The sequence below is a fragment of the Elephas maximus genome, chromosome 7 (genome assembly GCF_024166365.1).
Source record: "Elephas maximus indicus isolate mEleMax1 chromosome 7, mEleMax1 primary haplotype, whole genome shotgun sequence".
NCBI classification, from domain to species: domain Eukaryota; kingdom Metazoa; phylum Chordata; class Mammalia; order Proboscidea; family Elephantidae; genus Elephas; species Elephas maximus.
In genome coordinates this window covers 8,403,239-8,426,052 of record NC_064825.1, presented here as the reverse complement: position 1 = coordinate 8,426,052, position 22,814 = coordinate 8,403,239, and the positions used below count along the sequence as shown (strand labels likewise).

Genomic DNA, 22,814 nt, shown 5'->3' with positions numbered 1-22,814 from the left:
TAATTTTGAGCTCCTTGGCTTTCAGGTTTACAAAGAATTTGAAAAGGGTTCAAAAGACAGCCACAAAGATAACTGAAAATATTAAGAGCCCGTGAGAAAAACTAATCTAAAATTCTTCATATGGAAACAGTAATAATCTATAAATTTTAGTTTAAAAAATCTCCAAATTTTTTACTTAAATTATAAGGAGGATAGTAAGCATCTTCCAAGGAAGATAGGACAAAAAGAAGAGGGGCTAAACTATAGACAGAGGAATCCAGGTTGCTCTTAGGTACTGGTACTTTGAGAAATTTACAAAAGCTATGAACTAAATTTTGGATACAATTTTAGAGACTTCAGAACCCCCCATGGCACGTATTCCTCCGGGATTTGTGGACCCCAAATTAAAAAGCCTTCTAATATAAAGATATCTTTCTGAAAGTGGTATCTGTTAAAATACAAGAACAGATAATCAAAGAAGGGTGATAAATTTTCTTCTGTAACAATGCTTTTAAAATAGTTCTTCATGGATACCTAATTTAGGTATCATGTGTACACATAGTGACCTGACTGCACTTTCTGAGTTAAAAATTGTCAGATGTATAAGGAGTCAAATGCTGTGTAAACCCACCTCATTTAGCTGGACTCAGATTCAAGAGAATGTAATCAAAATACAGGTAGAATATTGTTTTTACTTCAGGTCCGACTGTATGTACTTTACATATTGTATGTAGAGACTTCCCCTATCACCAATGGGATATGCGACCCAAGGCAATTCAGTTATTTCTCTGGGCCTCCATTTCCTTATCTATAAAATAAGAAAACCTGGATTACAGAATCTCTTAGGTCTCTTCTACTTATGATATCCTTCACGTCTGTCAGTTTACTGTACTGTGGTGGCTTGCGTGTTGCTGTGATGCTTGAAGTTATGTCTCCAGTATTCAAATACAGGCAGGGTTACCCCACGGTGGACGGGTTTAGGATGGGTTTAAAACAGACTAGGACGAAGGACCTGGTGGTCTACTTCCGAAAAAAAACCTCCAGTAAAAACCTTATGAATAGCAGTGGAACGCTGTCTAACACAGTGCTGGAAGGTGAGACCCTCACGTTGGAAGGCATTCAAAACATCACTGGGGAGGAGCCGCCTCCTCAAAGTAGAGGTGACCTTAATGACGTGGATGAAGACAAGCTTTCGAGACCTTCACCTGCTGATATGGCACAACTCAAAATGAAAAGAAATAGCTACAAACATCCATTAATAATCGGAAGGTGGAATGTACGAAATATGACTCTAGGAAAAGTGGAAGTCATCAAAAATGAAATGGAATACATAAACATCCATACCTTAGGCATTAGTGAGCTGAAATGGACTGATATTAGTCATTTTGAATCAGACAATCATCTGGTCTGCTATGCCAGGAATGACAAATTGATGAGGAATGTCATTACATTCTTTGTCAAAAAAAAAAAATTTCAAGATCTATCCTGAAGTACAACACTGTCAGTGATAGGATAATATCCATACATCTACAAGGAAAACTAGTTAATACAACCATTATTCAAATTTATGCACCAACCACTAATGCCAAAGATGAAGAAATTGAGGATTTCTACCAACTTCTGCAGTCTGAAATTGATCAAACATGCAATTGAGATGCATTGATAATTACTGGTGATTGGAATGGAAAAGTTGGAAACAGAGAAGAAGAAATAGTAGTTGGAAAATACGGCCTTGGTGAATGAAATGATGCCAGAGATTGCAGGATAGGATTTTGCAAGTCCAATCATGTCTTCATTGCAAATACCTTTTTTCACCAACATAAATGGTGACTTTACACATGGACCTCACCAGACGGAACAAAGAGAAATCAAATCAACTATATCTGGGGGAAGAGATGATGGAAAAACTCAAAATCATCAGTTAGAACAAGGCCAGAAGCCAACAGTGGAACAGATCATCAATTGCTCATATGCAAGTACAAGTTATAGCTGAAGAAATTAGAACAAGCCCATGAGAGTCAAAGTATGACCTTAAGTATATTCCACTTGAATTTAAAGGCCATCTCAAGAACTGATTTGATTCATTAAATATTACTGACTGAAGACCAGACGAGAAATGGAATGACATCAAGGATATCATAAATGAAGAATGCAAGAAATTATTAAAAAGACAATAAAAAAGACCAATATGGATGTCAGAAGAGACTTGGAAACTTGCTTTTGAACGCAGAGTAGCTAAAGTGAAAGGAAGAAATGATGATAAAAGGGCTGCACAGAAGATTTCAAAAGGTGGGCCAAGAAGACAAAGTAAAGTGTTATAACGACACGTGCAAAGACCTGGAGTTAGAAAACCAAAAGGGAAGAACGCCCTCAGCATTTCTCATGCTGAAAGAACTAAAGAGAAAATTCAAGCCTCGAGTTGCAATACTGAAGGATCCTACAGGGAAAATATGCAGGAAGCATCAAAAGAAGATGAAAGGAATATACAGAGACACTGTACCGAGAAGAATTGGCTGACATTCAATCAATGCAGGAGGTAGCATATGATCAGGAACTGATGGTACTGACGGAAGAAGTCCAAGCTGCACTGAGGCACTGGCGAAAAACAAGGGTCCAGGAACTGACGGATATACCAAATGAGATGTTTCAACAAACGGATGTAGCGCTGGAGGTGCTCAATGGTCTATGACAAGAAATTTGGAAGACACCTACACGGCCAACCGATTGGAAGAGATCTAAATTTCTGCCCATTCCAGAGAGAGGTAATCCAACAGAATGCAGAAATTATCAAACAATATCATTAATATCACTCACACACAAGTAAAATTTTGCTAAAGAGCACTCAAAAGCAGCTGCGGCAGCATATCGATAGGGAACTGCCAGAAATTCAAGCTGGATTCAGAAGAGGACATAGAATGAGGGGTATCACTGCTATTATCAGATGGATCTTGGCTGAAAACAGAGAATACCAGAAAGATGTTTACCTGTGTTTTATTGACTGTGCTAAGGTATTCGACTGTGTCCAAAACCAAACCAAACCCGTTGCCGTCGAGTCGATTCCATTCGACTGTGTGGATCATAACAAACTATGGATAACGTTGTGAAGAATGGGAATTCCAGGACACTTAACTGTGCTCATGTGAAACCTGTACATAGACCAAGAGGCAGTTGTTTGAAAAAATAAGGGGATACTGCATAGTTTAAAGGCTGGAAAGGTGTGCGTCAGGACTGTATCCTTTCATCATACTTACTCAATCTGCATGCTGAGCAAATAATCTGAGACGCCAACTCTATGAAGAAGAACGGGGCATCAGGACTGGAGGAGGACTCATTAACAACCTGCGTTATGCAGATGACACAACCTTGCTTGGGAAAGTGAAGAGGACCTGAAGCACTTATTGATGAAGATCAAATACTACAGCCTTTAGTATGAATTATACCTTCACATGAAGAAAACAAAAATCCTCACAGCTGGACCAATAAGCAACATCATGATAAACAGAGTAAAGACTTAAGTTGTCAAGGATTTCATTTGACTTGGATCCACAATCAATAGCCATGGAAGTAGCAGTCAAGAAATCAAACGACGCGTTACTTTGGGTAAATCTGCTGCAAAAGATCTCTTTAAAGTATTAAAAAGCAGAGATGTCATTTTAAGAGCTAAGGTGTGCCCTACCCAAGCCATGGTGCTTTCAATCACCTCATATTTTGTTTATAACAGCTACATGAAAATACAATACATGGAAATAGAATGAAACTACTGATTCTTTTACAAATGCGTAAGAGTGCAAACTTGTCAGAACAGGTGTGCTTATGCTATACTAGCTCCAACAAGTACACAGTTGTTCAATGACAGGGAAAACTATGATTCTTTGCTTCAAGGAAACAGAAAGTAAGCTCAAAACCGTAATTTTTATTTTGTTAGTTTAAAAAATCACAATCCAGAGTGTGGTTTTTCAGAACATTGATTTTTCAGAACGTGATGGTCATATCTAGATGACTCAAATAGTGGATGCCATTCTGAAGCTAAATATTTTTAAAAAGGTAATCTTTAAAAAAAAGAAAAAGCCTGATGTGTCTAACTGTACAGGAGACAAAAAATCAAATGCATAAATCTTTCAGGAATTATACTGATATTGTATCATTTACCTACTCTTAAGCAGACCAAAAACCTAAACAAGAATTTCTTGTGAGCTAAAAATCAAACAAACATGAAATAGTATCCATCCCACCCTCCCACTCCCTGACCCATGAGACAAGATAGGGAGGAGCTTGGAAGAGTTTGTAAAAGGGAATACATAGTAATTAAATTAATTTAAGTGTTGTCTTTTCAGTAACAACCATTTGCATTTGTTAAGAAAGTATAACACAAACACTAGAGAAAAATTAGATCTCTAATTTTTTTATGCAGTCTCATCTGTAGCTATATTCAGTATTGTAGGTCAAAAAGCCTATTCTGCCCAAGAGTCAGTAAACAGAGGCCATAGTGAAGATGAGAATGAGGATGTAATTCATTTTTTCTTTTATATTTAGATAATAACACAGAAAATGCAGCCACATTACCAGCTAACATGCAAGATTCTTTGTACTTTAGGTCATTTTTTTAACTAGCTGGATTAATGATATATTCAACATCCCTGGGCTCCTAGCTCACTTCATATATTACACCTCAGTGATAATGTTTTGTATTATATTATTTATCTGTCTTCCTTTCTAGAGAGCGGGGACTGTCTTCTTTCTCAAATTTCTCCCTTCAACAATCATTTACTGACACTACTCTGCAGCAGACCTATCTTTGCATTCCCAACACCTAGTGCAATGCCTGGCACAAACCATAAACTCAATAACTCAAGTTCTTAAAAAAATTTTAAAATCCACTCATTCTCCACACCCCCCACCACAGCCCTCAAACACACAGAGAAAAACAAACAAACCCTTAAGAGGCTCTGCTGGAATAGTGCCATTAAGGAAAATGTAAGTATTTACTATGGAACTTGACAGTAAAAGTCATCTCTGTACACTTCAAACTGCTTCTTTTGAACGTCATGTTGACATTTACCACCTCAAACCACACGGTAAACATACACTTGACAGTAAAGTAGAAAGTTAGTTACATTTCAACAAATGATGCTAGGACAACTGGATCTCCACAAGCAAAAATAATAAAGTTAGATCCCTACCTCACACCATTTACAAAAATTAACTCAAACCAAAAAATCTACATATAAGGGCTAAAATTATAAATAAACATCTTAGACAAAAACATAGGCATAAACCTTTGTGACCATGGACAGGCAATGGTTTCTTAGAAAGGACACCGAAAGCACAAGCAACAAAAAAAGGAAAACAGATAAACTGGACATCGTCAAAATTAAAAACTTTTGTGCTTCAAAGGACACCATTAAGAAAGTGGAAAGATAACCCATCTAACCTGCTCAGGAAAACTTCCAGCCTGTACCAAGTGACGCAACCCAGTGTTTGCCCCAAGCCTGTTCTGAGGTAAGACCTTATAAGCCTGGCCCATATCTGAATTCTGTCCACAAAATCAAAAGCTGATTAGATTTCAGAGAATGTTTTAACAGTCATTTTTCCTTCTAGTCAATTAACTACTTATTGAACCCAAAATACAAAAGGAATTTTCCCCTATCTGCTGGAGGGGTATAAATTTTCACAATTCATTTCTGATACAGGCTCCTATAGAATATCAATCCACAGTTTTCCTTATTTCTTCCATGTCCCTTTTATGGTAAAAGAATTGGTTGTTTTGTTGTTCCTGCAGTTACTGTTTATAAAAATTGTTGTCAGCTGTGTTATTTAAAAATCCTTGCTTGACCTGGGCCCAAAAAGGAAAAAAAAAAGACAACCCACAGAATGGGAGAAAACTTTTGCAAATCACATATCTGATAAGGGACTTGTATTCAGAATATATTCGACATTATTTTAACCAAATAATAATATAAAAACAAAAAATGGGCAAGGGATCTGAATAGATAGTTCTCCAAAGAAGATACACAATGATCAATAAGCACATGAAAAGATGCTCAACATCATTACCCAACAGGGAAATGCAAATCAAAACCATAGTGAGATAGTACTTTACAGCCACTAGAATGGCAATGATCAAAAGGGAGATAATAACAAGTGTTGCTGAGAATGTAGAGAAATTGAACCCTTAAACACTGCTGGTGGAAATGTAAAATGGTGCCGCTGCTTTGGAAAACGGTTTTGCAGTTACTCAAGCGATTAAACACAGAGTTACCATACCAGCAATTCCACTCAGGTATATACCCCAAAATATATATATATATTTTTTATATACCCAAGTGAAATGAAAACATATATCCACACAAAAACTGGTACACAAATGTCCACAAAAACATTATTCCTATTAGTCAAAAAGTGGAGACAACTCAAATGTCTATCAACTGGACATAACTGATAAATAAACTATGGTTTATCCATATAATGGAATATTATTTGGCAATTAAAGAAATAAAGTACTGACACATGCTACGACAAGGACAAACCTTAAAAACGTTATGCTAAGTAAAAGCAACCGGTCACAAAGGACCACATACTGTATGGCTCCATTTACATGAAATGTCTGGAATAAGCAAATCTATAAGAAACTTAAAAGCAGATTAGTGATTGCCTCGGGTTTAGGGGAACGGGAGGTGAAGATTGAGAGGTGACCGCTGAGGGGTATGAGGTTTCTCTTTGGGGTAATGAACATGTTCTAAATTGACTGTGCTCATGCATGCACAATTCTCTGAATATACTAAAAGGCACTGTACACTTTAAATGGCTGAATTGTATGGTAGGTGAATTATATCTCAACAAAGCTGTTTTTTAAAAAGTTAATTATAAAACCACAAAACTACTGGGCTCCATTCCAGAAAACTGATTCACAGCTAGCAGCTAGATTTTTTTCATGTGTCTAAAAATCATCTGAAGTATAATACATGAAAATGGAAATTATTCATTTGCCTCTTGTCCAAAACATTTTTGTACAAAATGTTTCAACGGCTCTCCATTTGAATCCCTCAGAGATCTGACCTCTGCCCACCTGCCTATTATGGTCTGGCCATTCCTCCCCATATCTACCACTCCTCCAGTGTCTCAGTGTTTTCATACGGTAAATCGTGTAGTAAGTGAATAAATTAACATTGCCTACAACCGAGAGTTTACCGTGGTCACACAGTGTGTCCATGTGTGAAAATGAAGTTGTAAACAGGTAACTAACGAAAAAAGTTCTGAGGTTTTCATTTTCAACGACTCCAAAAATACTTTTTACATAAAATCCTCTATGTAAATTCTCACTGGAATTTTAACTTCACTGTCAACCAAGAGATAATGCCAGAGTAATATTTTTGGAAACTCTAAATCACTCTGAATCTGGTCATTCTTAGTTCTCACAGTGATTGCAGAAAAAGAAAATATATCAAAAGAGCGGGGCTGGATGAAAGATTTCAGTCAGAGGTGAACTGCAATTCTCCGTGATGTTTTGTTCCAGTCATTTTATGAGAAAAAAAAATTCTAGCATTTCAGTTGAATTTAAGTGAAACAATGCTGAAGTTGCTTTCAAACACTGAAAATAAGCATAACATTGAAATAAGTGCTTTGAGGAAAACGTTTCAAGAGCTCTAAAGTTTCGTGGCTAGAAAAAAGACTTAATCAAATTTACAAATTAGCTTATTCAAACACGATCATTCCCAAATAACACACCCACGTAAATAACGCACCCACACATAGAACGTGTGGAAATTGGCACAGCGCGCTTAAAAAAATAACATGGGAGGTTGCAGGGTTGGCAAAAAATTAGTGTGCATTATTTGCATAAAATACGGTAATCCTTTTGTGGCTAGTCTGCATAATTTTGTTGTCAATAAATGTTTCTTTCCTGCTTTCCCTACAAGTCTGCAGCATTTATTTGTGGAGACATACCCATGCCACTGAACAATTACACTTCAAAGACACTGGCTCTGCAAGGGAACAAGAGAATCATTTTTAACACTGCACCCTGTTTCTGGGTCCCGTTATCACAGCCGAGTTTTGACTGCTAGGTAAGCCGAAGCTTCCTGCTAGTGTCAGTTTGGTCTGTTAAGAGTACGATCTCCTACTTACCCACAGGTTACCACATCCAGACCTAGTTTGGGCATTTAAATAAAACAAATGTCATCACAGTACAGACTACTCTAGAGAGGTATTAGTTCCTTTCTTCTGAGGCTAAGAAATTAACTTTTTGATTTTTGGCTACCTTTCCTTTTTCCATGAGATAATTACCACTTTGAAATATAACAATATGCATATGAGAAGCTATGTAATGTACAAGAATGGGCACTAGGCTAGCAAATATTGGACCCTAATTCCAGTCCCTCATTCTACTACTTAACTTCTCAGATCACTCTGTGTAAAATGTACCTAACACCTGCCCTACTTACCACAAAGGAGCCCTGGCGGTGCCATGGTTAGTGCTTGGCTGCTTACCAAAAGGCTGGCAGTTCGAACCCATCCAGCAGTTCTGCAGGAGAAAAAGGCCTGAAGATCTACTTCAGCAAAGATTATGGCCTAGGAAACCCTATGGGGCAGTTCTACTTGATCCTATAGGGTCACAATGAGTCGGAATTGACTCAATGGTATACAACACTACCACCACCTACCACAAGGAATCAAATAAGAGTATATATAAAAGGACTCTGAGTTCCATAGCATCACAATAATGTAACCAAAATAGTAATACTTAAAAGTGCATAAGTACTGTGCATAAATAAATATGGGGATATTAAGACTCCCCTTATATATTATTCTTTGTTCCTCCGCCCCCATTCCATTCCCACACAGGATCCTAGGGTATCACTACGCACCTTCAGGCTGGCTGAACTTTCTTCTATGGCAAATCTCCAGTATCACCCTCTGGTCGTGATTCCCTTTAAGGAGAACCCTCAAGTAGGCAGGATCAATCACCAATGCTCTCTGCCTAGCAATCCCTTACACAGCAAGCCTTCACCACACTTTTCACATCGTGCCCAATTACGAAATGGTATTACTTGTACAATCACGGCACACTATGATAAACAGGTGCTCTGGCTGCTCCAGTACCCATCTATCTGCCTAAGGCTGAGGGGCTGAATATATCAGGTACATCTGTAATGGCTGGGAGGCTCTGTCTTATACCACCCCTTCACTTTCTTCATACGGAGGGCAAGAAAATCGTGATGAAATCCAAAAACAGTGTGTCAGATGAGAGTAAAAAACAGGTCTAGGTATATCTAGATTCAGACACGGTATAACCTAGTCATTGCTACTACAGAGGCTCAGAGTGAGTATAGCGATAGAAGAGGGAATACAGACCCTCCACTGGGTGTGAGGACCCAGGTAAACAGGGAAAGCAAAAGGCCACAGAGCAGCAAGGTTTTCCAGATCTTTGAAATATGAGCTGGTGTGGGTACACACACATTCCATTTTCAGACTCCACACACAAGTGACCAGACATCCAGAATCAGGTTTTGTATTTCAGTTGTGCCATGTGACACCTGTCTGTCAAAATTAGGTCAAGGCTGCTCAGTGCACCACTGACATACAGTGCTGATGGGGCTATTTCTGTTGCTGGCTGGATGTTTCTAATCTAAACTTGTCCCAGATAAAGAAAATAAGACTGAAACACAATTATAAAATAAACTAGGCTGTCTTGCCTACAAACTTCATTATTGGTGGCTGACAGAAGGCAATTACCTCTGCCCCCTTTCCAGCCTCCCACGTTATGGCTATGTCTCCCATAAGTAAATAGAAATTAAAGATCACCCCCATCCTAGTTTACTTCAGAAAACTGCTGCAGTTGCCACTACCAAACGGACCATTCACTATCTGCTGGCCTTCTGCACACACCAGGACCTCTAGAGCCTTTCTCCTCCTCGGAAGTTTATTTTACACGGTTTTACCAAGATGCTTTGGGAGACAAGAAGGGTATGAGTCACAAAACTCCATCAAATCACAATAATAAAATTACGTATTTCCTCAAAGCACTGTGTATGTGAACTTATGTACATATGCGTGTATACACATATATACATAACCTTGATGTTATATGTATTTATACGTGATATTTTGTGGTTTATAGTTTAGTGACAATTTAAATCAAAATCTAGTATTTTTTCAGCTCCTGATAACTTCTAGGAAGACAAGCTTTATAATTACTCTTTCTATTTATTAAAAAAAAAAAAAAAAAATTTTTTTTTTTAGTAAATGTTATATGGTCCTACAAGGCATAAGATGCCTCTACTTTGAAGAATAGCCACCAAGTCCTGAACGGACTTTAAGAACTGTGAAAGATTACAATACCTAAATTACTGAAATTGGAGAGGATCTCATTTCCTGTAGGTATCATAAATTGTCTCTCTTCCTAGTCTATTGAACATGTTCCACCTTTCATCCTGCAGATCTTTCACCAAAGCATAGCCCTGGGAGACTACTGAAATCACAGAGAGTGATAAACTGCTTCATGACAATCTTCACTTTAGAAACAAAAACAACAACTGCACTAACTATTTAGATATCGGTGACCAGTGAGTTTTCAGTCTACAACTAACTGTCCATTTTAACTTGGGGGGATGCGATCTTCAAAATTAATCTAACTGTTCATTTTAACTTGGGGGGTGCAATCTTTAAAATTAATAAGTACTTTTTAGACAATGTATATAAATAAAAGATTGTCTTTAACTTTCACTTTATAAAAATGATAATTCATTCTGTCCTGATCTATGGCTTTTAGAGTCACAAAATTCAGTTTTTCTTTTGTCATGTTAAATGCACCATTGTGTTCACATTTTAAGTAAAAACAAACATGGAGGCAAGAGCTTTTTCGTAGACTCAAAATTCACGATATATTTATTGAATTGAGAGGGTTTCAACAGGGTTTCCCCACACACGATTTTTCCACAGGAGAATCCTCTGAGGCATAGGGCTCAGTGCACCCACACACAATTGCATAGTCCTGCAAGTTTGTCTGGAGAATATACAAAGCTTTCCAATAACAAACAAGATTACGATACCTGCATGGAGATCAAACTTGGCTGAAGAGCTCCTGAAACACACCTGCCTTACATAAAACATCAAAAAATGGCAGACACAAACACATAAGTATCTAAAATGTACCAAAATAATGATACTGTCACCCCTTGTCATCACTACTCTATACTTACCAAAATTTACCTACCAGCAGTGAACATAACATTCAATGACATACAGAGGGTAGAGATCGTGTCCCATCCTCCCCCACACCCCCGCCCAAATGAAATTACTTCTCAGGAGAAAAAAATCCTCAAATCTGATTTTCTCAGCTGGTTGTATATAACTCAAACCTACTCTTTCTTACATTGCAAATAATAAAAAATGCAGTTACAGTCTAGTTGGAAAAGGAAATGGAATTGAAAGATCCGGGTTCAAATTCTAGCTCTGCTTGCTATATAAAAGAAAGCTAATTAATACATATCTCATATAACTGATGTGTATTATAGGGTCACTATGAGTTTTTTTTTTTTTTTTTATGAGTTGGAATTGGCTGGACGGCAACGGGTTTGGTTTAGGCATTTACCTGGAAAGGTTTTTTAATGTCCTTACTATTACATAAATTATAAACAGTCAACTCTTACCTTCTTTCTCAAGTTTCTGCCTTATAGTATTTGATACAGCCTCCAAGGATGACTGTTTTGATGGATAACATTGATCCATATGCATGTGACCATGCAAGTATTAAATCTCAAAAAAAAAATCAAACTTTTGTTACTTTACACTTAACCCTGACATAGTAAAAAGATACAATGGCTTCTGCAGATTTGTCAAGAGTTATTTTCAAATACTTTCTTCTTTTCACCCATAAAAAACAACCTTGTAAGATGTATAGGATATGGATTATTAACCCCATTTTACAGACAAAGAAACAAAGGACAGGCAGAAGGTTAGGAGTCACACCAGTGATAACAGAGGCCTTTCCTGATTAACCCAATCCTATTTTAATAATTCCATACTCCTTCCAGCCAAAATAAATTAATTTATGCAATGTACTTTGTGAATAATGCTAGAAAAGAGCTCAGTAGGAAACTGGTGTTAACGATGGGCATAATATTTTTCTCAGTGCTGAACAGTAGAACTAAAGCTTACTCACCAAGATGCTGCATTTAAACCCCAGCACAAGACACACACACGGCCAAAGTCACTCTGGGGATATTCTAGCATGAACGGCTATAAACAGATCTGGACCCGGGGAACGCAGAAAGAAAAGACAGAATGGAGTGTGCAACAGCAGCTGTCATATTTTAAAATGTTAAGGCTGTTTTAAAATTCTTTTGCTTTGACTGACTTTCTGTGCCTGTAAGTCTCTCTTCCCGCTCCCAGCACCCAGCTTTATTTAAAGAGTTTTCATTGAGTACATGAAGCTGTAAGGTCAGAGTGTTTGAGTCTGACACAAATTGTCCCTAAGTAAAAGGATTCTAGTATGTGCCTCCATTTCATTTCATGAAAACTATTCTGCCCAAAAGTGGATATCCTCAAGGATGTGTTTTTCCGGTAGAATTTAACGCATTATCTATGTGTTGCTATTATGTTTTACAACCCCGTTTTTTAAGAAATTATTGTATAAATTGTGCAGCTTTTTGAAGAGCCCTGGTAATGGAAAATCTTTGTCCTTTAAGGGTGGGTTTAATTTTTGGTAAGAGTTAAATTTTCTGACTAGCAATCTGCAGCTAGGTAAAAATAATGAATGTGGCTATAAAGTAAAGAGACCCAACTTCTTATACCACATCAACAAACCAGCTCCTCAAACACACCAAGCTTTTTACCTACCTCAGCACATATTGTTTCCAACTTCTGGAATCTTTTTAGACCTTGCTGCTTTTCACCCTTAAAAGAGTTAAGAGTCACTCAAAAGAGGCTTTCCTCAAACATCCTAATGCAGACTGGTCTAGTTCAACATCCATATTTTTCTAAATCAGGGTCATGTTTGTTTCTTTAATAAGAGTTATCACCATTTATTAATTTTTTGTTATTGTTTGTCTCTTCCTGTAGACCTGTGCTGTCCAATACAGTAACCACTACACACGTGGATATTCACATTTAGATTAATTAAAATTAAAGAAAAAATTGATAAACTGGACTTCAGCAAGATTAAGAACTTCTGCTCTTTGAAAGACGCTGTTAACAGTATAAAAATGCAAGCTACACACTGAGCGAAAATGTTTGCGAATCACGTATCTGATAAAGGACTTGAATCCTGAATATATAAATAACTCTCAAGACTGAATAGTAAGAAAACAACTCAATTAAAAGTGGGCAAAATATTTGAATAGGCATTTCACTGAAGATAATATATGGATAACAAATAAGCACATGAAAATAAGCTCAACATCATTAGTCATCAACACTTGCTGTAGGGTCAATTCCAGCTCACAGCAGCCCCATGCGTTTCAGAGTAGAACTGAGCTCCACAGGGTTTTCAATGGCTGTGATTTTTCAGAATGAGATCACTAGGCCTTTATTCTGAGGCACCTCTGGGTGGATTCAAACAGCCAAACTTCCAGTTAATAGCCAAGCACTTAACCACGTGTGCCACTGCTGGTGCAGCGGTTAAGGGCTTGGCCGCTAACGAAAACGTCAGCAGTTTGAATCCACCAGGCACTCCTTGGAAACCCTGTGGAGCAGGTCTACTCTGTCCTACAGGTTGCTCTGAGTCAGAATTGAGTGGACAGCAACGGGTTTGGTTTTGGTTTTGGGGGCTCCTTCATTAGTCTCTAGGGAAATGCAAATTCAACCCACAAGATACCACTTTATGCGAACTAATATGACTATGATAAAAAAGACAGATAACAAGTCTTGTTGAGGGTGTTGAGAAATTGGACCCTTATACACTGCTGGTGAAAATGTAAAACCACTCGATTCTTTAAAACACAAATTCATCTACAGGGATGGATAGTTTCATAAAAAGTTAAACACAACACCTAAAATATGTTCCAGCCATTTTACGCCTAGCTATTTACCCAAGAGAAACGAAAGTGTACGTTCATTCAAAGACTTATATACTAATGTTCATAGCAGCTTTATGTGAAATAGCCAAGAACTGGAAACCCAAATACCCATTAATAGGTGAATAAATAAACTGTGATCTATCCATGGGATAGAGTATTTCTCAGAAATGAAAGAGAATGAACTACTGATATATGCAGCAACATGGACCACTCGCTAAATAATTATACTGAATTAAAGAAGCCAGGAAAAAAGAATACATACTATATTATCTCATTTACGTAAGATTCTTTAAAACACAAATTCATCTATAGGGATGGAAAGCAGACCAGTGGTTGCCTGAGAATGGGAAGAGAAAGACAGGACTGGACAGGGGCATGAGGGAACTTTGTGGGATGATGGATGTGTTCGTTACCTTCACTGTGGCAATGGTTTCACAAGTATGTACCTGTGTCAAAACTTATGGGTCTGTACACCGCAATATGTGAAGTTTATTCTATCTTAATGGTTCCTGCAACAGAGGTGTTCAAAAATTTTAGTGCCTGAGTTGTACGAGCCATATTTTAAGTGCTCAATAGCCACACGCGGCTAGGGGCTACCAAACTGGATATCACAGATAGAGAACAGCATCATCATCACAGGAAGTTTACTGGACAGTGCTGCTCTAGACTGAGGAGCCCTGGTGGCACAGCGGTTAAGCTGTGAAAGGCCAGCGGTTTGAACCTACTAGCTGCTCCGCCAGAGAATGATGTGGCAGTCTGCTTCCATAAAGATTACAGCCTTGGAGACCCGACGGGGCAATTCTACTCTGTACTTAGGGTCATTAAGAGTCGGAAATCACTTGACGGCAGTGGGTTTGGTTTTGGCTCTAGACCAGAGGTCACCAAAGTACAGACCAGAAGCCCACCACCTGTTTTTCTAAATAAAGGTGTACTGGAACACAGCCACTCCTACTAATTTACATATTGTCTATGGCAGCTTTAGTGCTACAATAGCAGAGCTGAACAGCTGCCACAGAGACCCTATGGCCTGCAAACCTAAAATATTTACCATCTGGTCCTTTAAGAAAAGGTTTGTTGACCCTGCTCTAAACCATAAACTATGAAATAGGCGCCATACTTGTCCTGTTCACTGCTGTGCATTGCCCACCTTACATTTATTGAGCCCCTAATATATATATATATATATTTTAATATATAGCAGGCCCTGGAAGGCAGTGTTGAGCAATACAGGTAAGTTTCCTATTCTCATGGTTTTTACGATCTCATGAGGGATATGCGTAACAGATAATAAGAAGGTAAATGAGAAAATGATCAGGCAATGACATAACGCTAAGATGACAGTAAAACAGAAGGCAGAGAGCGTGAGTGAGGGGCTAACTCCACTTAGATCGTCAGGATAGGCCTCTGTGAGGAACTAAGATCTAAGCAACAGGAAAGGGTCAACAATGCAAAGACCTGGAGTAGATGCAGAGGGAAGGGCAACAACAAGGCCCCCAAGCTGGAATGAATTTGATGATGTGGTATGTAAAAAAGAAGGTCCATGTGAGGGGAGAATGTACAAACAAGGGGGAAAAGGCAGATCAGGTGGGAGAAGTAGACGGGGTCAAGAAAAGGGATCTGGATTTTATTCAATCTGTGATGGAAGCCCATTACAGGATTTTAGGCAGCTAAGCAATGTGATCAAATTTATATTTCTAAAAATCATCCTGGTGCTGGTAAATGGAGATGTACATCATCACAGAAAGGCAAAAAAGGTGTCTGAGAGACCAGTTAGAATGTTTTTGCAAAGGTGCATGTGAGAGATGGTGGTGGCCTGGCTCGGACTACAGCGGCAGCAGTGAAGATGAAGTGAAGAAATTCAAGATACCTTTTGGAGTTATAGTCGACAGGTTTTTCTGACGGATTAGTTGTTGCAGAGTGAGGAAATGAGAGGAGCTAAAAATGAATCCTAGATTTCAGGCTTGAACAATGGGGACACAGTGGTATGATTTCTAGAAACAGGGAAATTTGCAAATAATAAAGAGCTACCGTTTACTGAGCACTTATTATACGCCAGTAATTTATTGAACGTAAGTACTATTTTTATTTCCATTTTACAAATAGGAAACTGAAGAGGTTCAATAACTTGCCCAGGCCAGAAAGCTAATACCAACAAAATGGAAGCGAGAACCTAGGTCATCATACTCCAAATTTCACCCCGCTGTACGAACTGCCTCCTCGACAGCAGTTTATAGGAAAGAATATGGATTATGTTCCAGCAATGGCAATACCATTGGATTAAGCAATCGACTTCCAAGATGGCTAGCTTGAAAGGTGCTATCGTTTTGTTCTTTAAATCCTATTACTTTAAGATCATCTCTACTTTCACAGAGTAAAAGTCAAAACACTTTCTCTGACATAATCTCGTTGATTCCCATTTTACAAATGAGGAAACTGAAACAAAAATTAAGTAATTTGCTTAAAGTAGACAGAGAGTGACAGAACTAGAGCTGAAAGCCAAGTGAACCGATTCTGTATAGTTGACTGTGCAATACGTTTCTATCTTTAAAATCTCTGACCACTCGGTTAGAAATACAGTTCCCATGACCACCCCAAATACACTTACATACATGAAACAGAGATAAAGAAGTTATACAAAACAGTCCTTACCCTTACCATGCACTAACATTTTCTATTCTACTGCATTTCTTTAAAAGGCTGATTGCAATTAACAATTTAAACACTGACCCCAAGCCTTGTTGTTGCTGTTCACTGCCACCAAGTCGATTCAATTCACGACAACCCTGTGCGAACTGTATGTGTGCAGAACGGAACTGCACTTCACAGGGTGTTCAAGGCTGTGATCTTTTAGAAGCAGACTCTCAGGCCTTTTCTTACGAGGAGCCTCTAGGTGGGTTTGAAACACCAACCTTTCAGTTAGTAGTTCAGCAATTTACCACTTGTACCACCCAGGGACTGCTGACCCAATTCTTAATAATTAACTTGACCACGTGGTAGGTTTTTTTTTAGAAATAAGTGTCACAACCCACCAAAACTACTAAGCACCCAAATGGCAAGACGAAACATAAAAAAAGATCAGTCTGAGGAATATTTAGGATACATGAAAATTGGTCCATAAGAACAGTGGCTACAATTCTCTGCACTACAGTTTGGCAATTTTTGTTATTATTACTTTCCGTTGCTGACCTGGAGATCTGAAATCAAACAGACATGCTATTAATATCTAAAATGAGCAGAGATGCACCATTCCAAAAAAATTACAGAAATGAAAACAGTTCCTCAACGTCTCCCCCTAGCCCCCAGGAGGTTAAAATGCTGTAGGATGATCAGATTGGCAAAACTCGCTTCCTTTAAAAAAGGAAAAGGCAAAGCCTGGTTTGGTAATGTGACAACCCATTGCATTTTATAATGAAAGAAAACATCTTAAGGACAAAGGCTATGCTAAGGAAAAAGAACACGGGAAAAGGGCAAAGCAACCCTTTATTTATTGTACAAGTACTACTGATAAATTACCCAACTACTCATTAATGCTTTTTCCCTTTGCAAGAGTGCTTAATTATCCTTAGTTAAAAAGGAAGACGATTTAGAAAAATAATCTTCGATTTTCCTCAATCCCTGAAGTTTAAAATAGCTTTAAAATTTATGTCAGTTACATTCATTTACCTTACCTAGTAAATTCACGTTTTATTTGGGAGGCTTGATTACACACACACAAATTCTTCCATCTCCGAAGGGGAAAAGCAACAAGGGCAAACCGCAGCCTCAAGACATCAAAGGCTGAGTGGGCACTATAGTTAAGATCCGGACGTGTAGGGCAGCCTTAAGAGTAACTCCCCAAGGTTCTAATGATACAAATGCAATTTCTTGAGCTATTTCTTAAGAGCTAAATAGTCTCTCTAATACTAACCTGTTCCCAGAGAAACTGGAAAGGCACTACCACGCCACGGAACTAAAATGTCCAAATATCTGAAGGTCCAGTGGGGAGAAAGGGGAGGCAGACGTGGCTGGAAACCTCCAAATCAAATCTTACAAAAAAAAGCTACGCAGCAGAGGCCGGGAGCTCGCGCACACGTGCACTTGCTTAGGGAACCTTTCCAGAGAAATCCGACCCTGATCGGAATCGTCACACCGCACCGCGGCTGTGTCCATTGGAATGGAACGCCACAAGTTGCTGCCCGCATCCCTCCTCCCGGCTTGACAGGCAGCTAGCACGCCGCCCCCAGGCCGACACCGGCACCCCAGTTCCTCTCCAGCCCGTAGGGGACGATGGCAAGGCTAAGGCCCCTCGACCTTCACCAGCCCAGCTCTAGGCCAAAGCGAAGCTGCACGCCCGCCGTTAGCATCCCGATCAGCACCTCCGACTCTATCAACACCTCGGAGTCCCGGGATCGTTCTGGGAGCGTCGCACGAGCGCGGGACTTAGGTGACCCCCCCGCCCCCGCATAGTGCGAGCCGCCGCGCCGCCCGCGGCCAGGTGAAGGGGCTGCGCACCGGCGGGAGCCGCAGCCCGGCCACCTACCTTCCTCGGCGTGGCTTACTCGGCCCAGGCGACGGCGCCAGCCCTGACGACCTCGGAGGTGACCCCGCCGAGGGGCGGTGCGGCCGGGCGGCCTCGGGGGGCCGGAGGAACAGGGCATCCACAGGGACCAGAGAAAGGCGACCCCCCCATCCAGGCACGCGCGCCCCGACTGAGGGAGGAGCCGGGCTGCGGATCCCGCGGCGGATGGAGGCGGGTGGGTGGTTGCGGACTCCGCTTAGGGAGGGATTGAGACTATACTTGCGATAACCCGGGTGTACGGGAAAGGCGGAGTGTCCCAGGACCAGGGCTAAGGGTCACGAGCCTCGAGCGTTAAATCCCCGCGGCGTGCCGCTCGCGCGCACTGGTCGCAGGCGCGGAGGGCGCGCGCTGGCACCGGGGGCTGCCGCGGGGGAGGGGGCTGCCGCGCGGGAGGGGGCTGCCGCGGGGAGGGGGCCGCCGCGGGGAGGGGGCTGCCACGGGGGAGGGCGCGCGCTGGCACTGGGGGCTGCCGGGGGAGGGGAGTGCTGCGGGGGAGGGGGCTGCCGCGGGGAGGGGGCTGCCGCGGGGGAGGGCGCGCGCTGGCACTGGAAGCCGCCGCGGGGGAGGGGGCTGTCACGGGGGAGGGGGCTGCGGACTCCGCTCGACCTTCTCACCTTCTTGGTGCTGGGGCCTCCGGCGAGCCTAGACACTCCTGTCAGGGAAAAGGAGCGCCCCGGCTGCCACTCTAGAGTCTCCTGCTGGGGGGACATCGCTTCCATGAAGAAAGCCTTCCAGGCGAATTCCAGCCCAGGAGGAGGCTACGCGGTCATGTCCCCGGGACGGCGGCCGGAGAGGCGAGGACGCGCGGGGCGGAGACGCGGCCGCCGCACTCAGGCAGGGCGCAGAGCTCCGGGTGCGGGTAGCGCGCCTCCCGTCGAGGCCACGTACCGCCGCCTGCGCTCGGCGCCGCGGGCTGGATGGAGGCGATACCGCGGCGATCTCCAGTCACCGCCGCGGCCCGCCCCACCTCGGGCCCGCCCCTCCGCGCCGGCCGCCCTCCTCCAGGCCTCCCCCCACCCACCGGCGCCCCGGGCCTTGGCGTGCCAAGCCGGGCATCTTTCTATGGGGATATAGCTTTCTATAGGTATATATCTTTCTATATGTACATAACAGGGCACAGGCGACAGACTGACGTCAGCCCGTGGCTCCGGAGTGGGTCCAACTCGAAGGACTTGTGTCAGGATCGGTGCCTCTAGTGCACGGACACGCGCTTCTCCCGCCGCCCTGCCCACTCCCACCCGACCCCATCCCTTCCCGCAGAGCGCCCGCAGGGAAGGCGCTGTTGCAGCGCGAGCATCGGGGGAGCTGTGGCGACCTCAGCCTGCAAGGAGTTGCAGTGATTCTTGCCACCCTTTCAGTGGACTGCAGAGGTTTTTCTCCCCCCCCCGCCCCCGCAAAGAGGCCTCTGGATGGACTTGCGTGTCGCAGAGTGCCACGGCTGTACGAATTTGGAAGCCCCCGGCATCGTCTGACCTTTTGCGCAATCCAGCACGTTAGTCTGCTGTGGTAGCCCTCCTTGGCTTCTGCAGCCTCCGGTCAGCAGCCCCAGCATCATTTGCACCAGCGGTTCCTGCTATCAGCGAGTTGCAAAAAGTGGAGCATTCGGAACGTGAAAGCTCATTTAAGAAAAATGCAGGAAAAGAGAGGACTCTGAAATTTAGCACAGCTATTGAGAATTTTCTTTTTTTTTTATTGAGAAGGCTACAATATGTGGAAGTATTTATCAGATAAATCAAGATATGCGCTGAGAGCATAACCTCCTGGAAGCCCAAATGGTGGCTTTTTTTTTTTTTTTTTTTTTAAGGCCAAAGAATAACCAGGGAGGGGATTTGGAGCCAACCCGGGTTGATTTGAGTGTTGCTGCACTTTGCCGGACTGGCGGACTGGTGCGGATGATTCGGTAGGTGGCATTCTTCCCTTGTAGTCTGAACTACATAAACGGCGGATTAGTGAGGAAGGACACCACTCTGTGATACTAGGTTATTAAAGTGGCTTTGTTTTTATGGGAAGAAGAAAAAAAAAAATGGACGTTCCTGCTGGGTTGGGCTGTTATCAGGGCAGGTTATAGAAAAATAAGGTTCTGACTGCCCGTGTTCCAGGCACGAGTTGCTGTTCAACACACAAACACACACATGCACACACACACGCACACACCACCGCCACTACCAAACCTTGGAATTGTTTATTATGGAAATAATGGGGAGAAAAATGTCCCAGCCATTTTAAGCCTTGTGCACACCACAATGTTTAAAGTAGGCTTACAATGGGCTTTGTAAATCATCATATATATACTGCTTAGACCTGTGTGCAACAGGATTTTGTACCCACGGTAGGTTGTCATGAATTTTACACTGCAAATGGCTTTGCAGTTCCTTTCACTCCTTGTTGAAATCAACCTCTTTTGACTTGTTAGCCTCTTTGAATTTCTTTCCCAAACTCACTCTGTTTTATTTTCTTTAAATTTTGATAGCACTTATCTCCTTGTAACATTTCATGTCCTGTTTATGTTTAAGGTTTTATTATCTGTCTCAGAGACATGTAAGCTCCCAGAGGAGAGGAATCTTTGTCTTTTTTGTTCATTTTTGTATACCACATGCCTAGAGCAGTGCCTGGCATGATAAATATTTGTTGGTTAAATGAAATGAAGAAACCAAAAAAATGGTTATGAGACAGATCCAGAAGAGCCAAGCTAGAGTTATTTGTTTCAGAGAGCCCCCATGTACTATCAGGAGTCTCTTCTTGACATAAATGCCTCCTGCTTCAAGTCAAAGTATTATTTGTACTGCGTATGTGGAAAAATCACTTTCACTTCTTAATTTGTAAGTGCTTTTAATTCAAAATCCATTAGTTTTGATTTGCATACAAAATATTCCACCCCTCCTCCATGAGTTTTGAAGCAGGTCTCATCTCCTAAAGAAAATTGAGTTGGCTCAGATTATCATCAGGGTGATGTTTTAAGAACACAAATCTGATCACATCACTCCCTGCTTAAAACTTTCATTGGCTGTCTGTCTATAGGATAAATTTCAGATGCCACAGTATGATATACGAGACTGTCTATAATCTGACATGCCACTTCACTTCTTTCTCTTCTCATCTCTTGACCTTCCTCAACTCCTCCTTCCCCCTCTCCCCCTTTCTTCAACCAAATTGAACTATTTGTGCCTCCAAGAACTAACATTGACCTTGGACTGCCTTTGACTTCTGCGTGACTTTGCACCTGTGTTCCCATTGCCTGCAATGTTTTTTCTCTGTATTTTTCAACCCCTATTGCTTTCCATTTATTCATCTACTGCCTGGAGCATAGTAAATGCCCAGTAAATATTTGATAAGGAAACGAATCTTCAAGACTTGAATCTATAATTACCTCAGGAAAATTTTCCTGTTGTCATTTCTTCCCAGCTACCTCCACACACCAACCACACTGGTAGGGCTAAGTGTCCCTTCTGTAGTAATAACAGATAACGTATATTGAGTGCTTACTTTATGCCACTTTCTAAGCATTTTATACATATTAATTCACTTAAGTATTCATTATAATCCTAAGAGGTAGATTCTCTTACTATCTCATTTTACAGATGGAAAAACCAAGCCACGACGATGCTAAATAACTTGCTTAAACGCTTGGTAAATGGTGAAGCCAGGTTTGGAATCTGGGAAGTCTGCCCCAGCACTGGTGCCCTTAACCACTTGGTGCAGTGCCTCTCCCATGCTCTTTGTAGTACATACTGCACTGTACTATCATCATCTGTTTCACTTGCCTGTAAGTGCCTCAGAAATCAAAGATTGTATTTTAGTTGTTTTTTTCTTCTTTGTACTAGGCACACAACTATGCTCTGAATGATTTTTTTTAAATTACTTATTTTTTGAATGAATGAAGTATTTGAAACAACCGTCTTTACCTCTATCATTAAGCCATACAGTTTAAAGAAGATGCTCTGGTGGGGAAGAAACAATCTTGAACTAGTCCTACCATTCCTTCAGACAACAGAGCCAAGTTCCCTGCTCTGGAAATGTTATGCTGTCGAAAAGGATGATGTCAGAAAACAGAAGTGATGACAAGGCGTTTGAAGGAGCATGATGACCAATGTCTGACGCAAGTAGGATGCACTCAGAATATTTTGAAACAAACCTTAAAGCAAAGTACTAAGAAAAGCCACACTTAACAGCTGGGAAATACTAATAGCAGGCCTTTAGGAGGACCTTGCCTAAGAATGAAGCCAAAATATTTTCCCAACTATTAGTTGAATAACAGTGAAGAA

At 41.2% G+C, this 22,814-nt stretch overlaps 1 protein-coding gene across 5 annotated transcripts in view; it reads right to left on the bottom strand.

The window, feature by feature from the left end:
* The window catches only part of ARHGAP20 (Rho GTPase activating protein 20), a 151,792-nt gene extending 131,482 nt beyond the window's left edge, over nucleotides 1-20,310 (bottom strand). For 2 of the 5 annotated variants that reach the window (XM_049889331.1, XM_049889336.1), the window contains exon 1: nucleotides 19,167-19,472. In XM_049889331.1, the coding sequence (XP_049745288.1) occupies nucleotides 19,167-19,271 (105 nt within the window). In that variant the 5' untranslated portion in view covers nucleotides 19,272-19,472. Of the gene's footprint in view, nucleotides 1-17,901; nucleotides 18,634-19,166; nucleotides 19,473-20,025 lie in introns of those variants that run through there. The other 3 variants (XM_049889334.1, XM_049889333.1, XM_049889332.1) reach the window with 3 other exon arrangements.
* Between the last annotated feature and the right edge of the window lie 2,504 nt (nucleotides 20,311-22,814).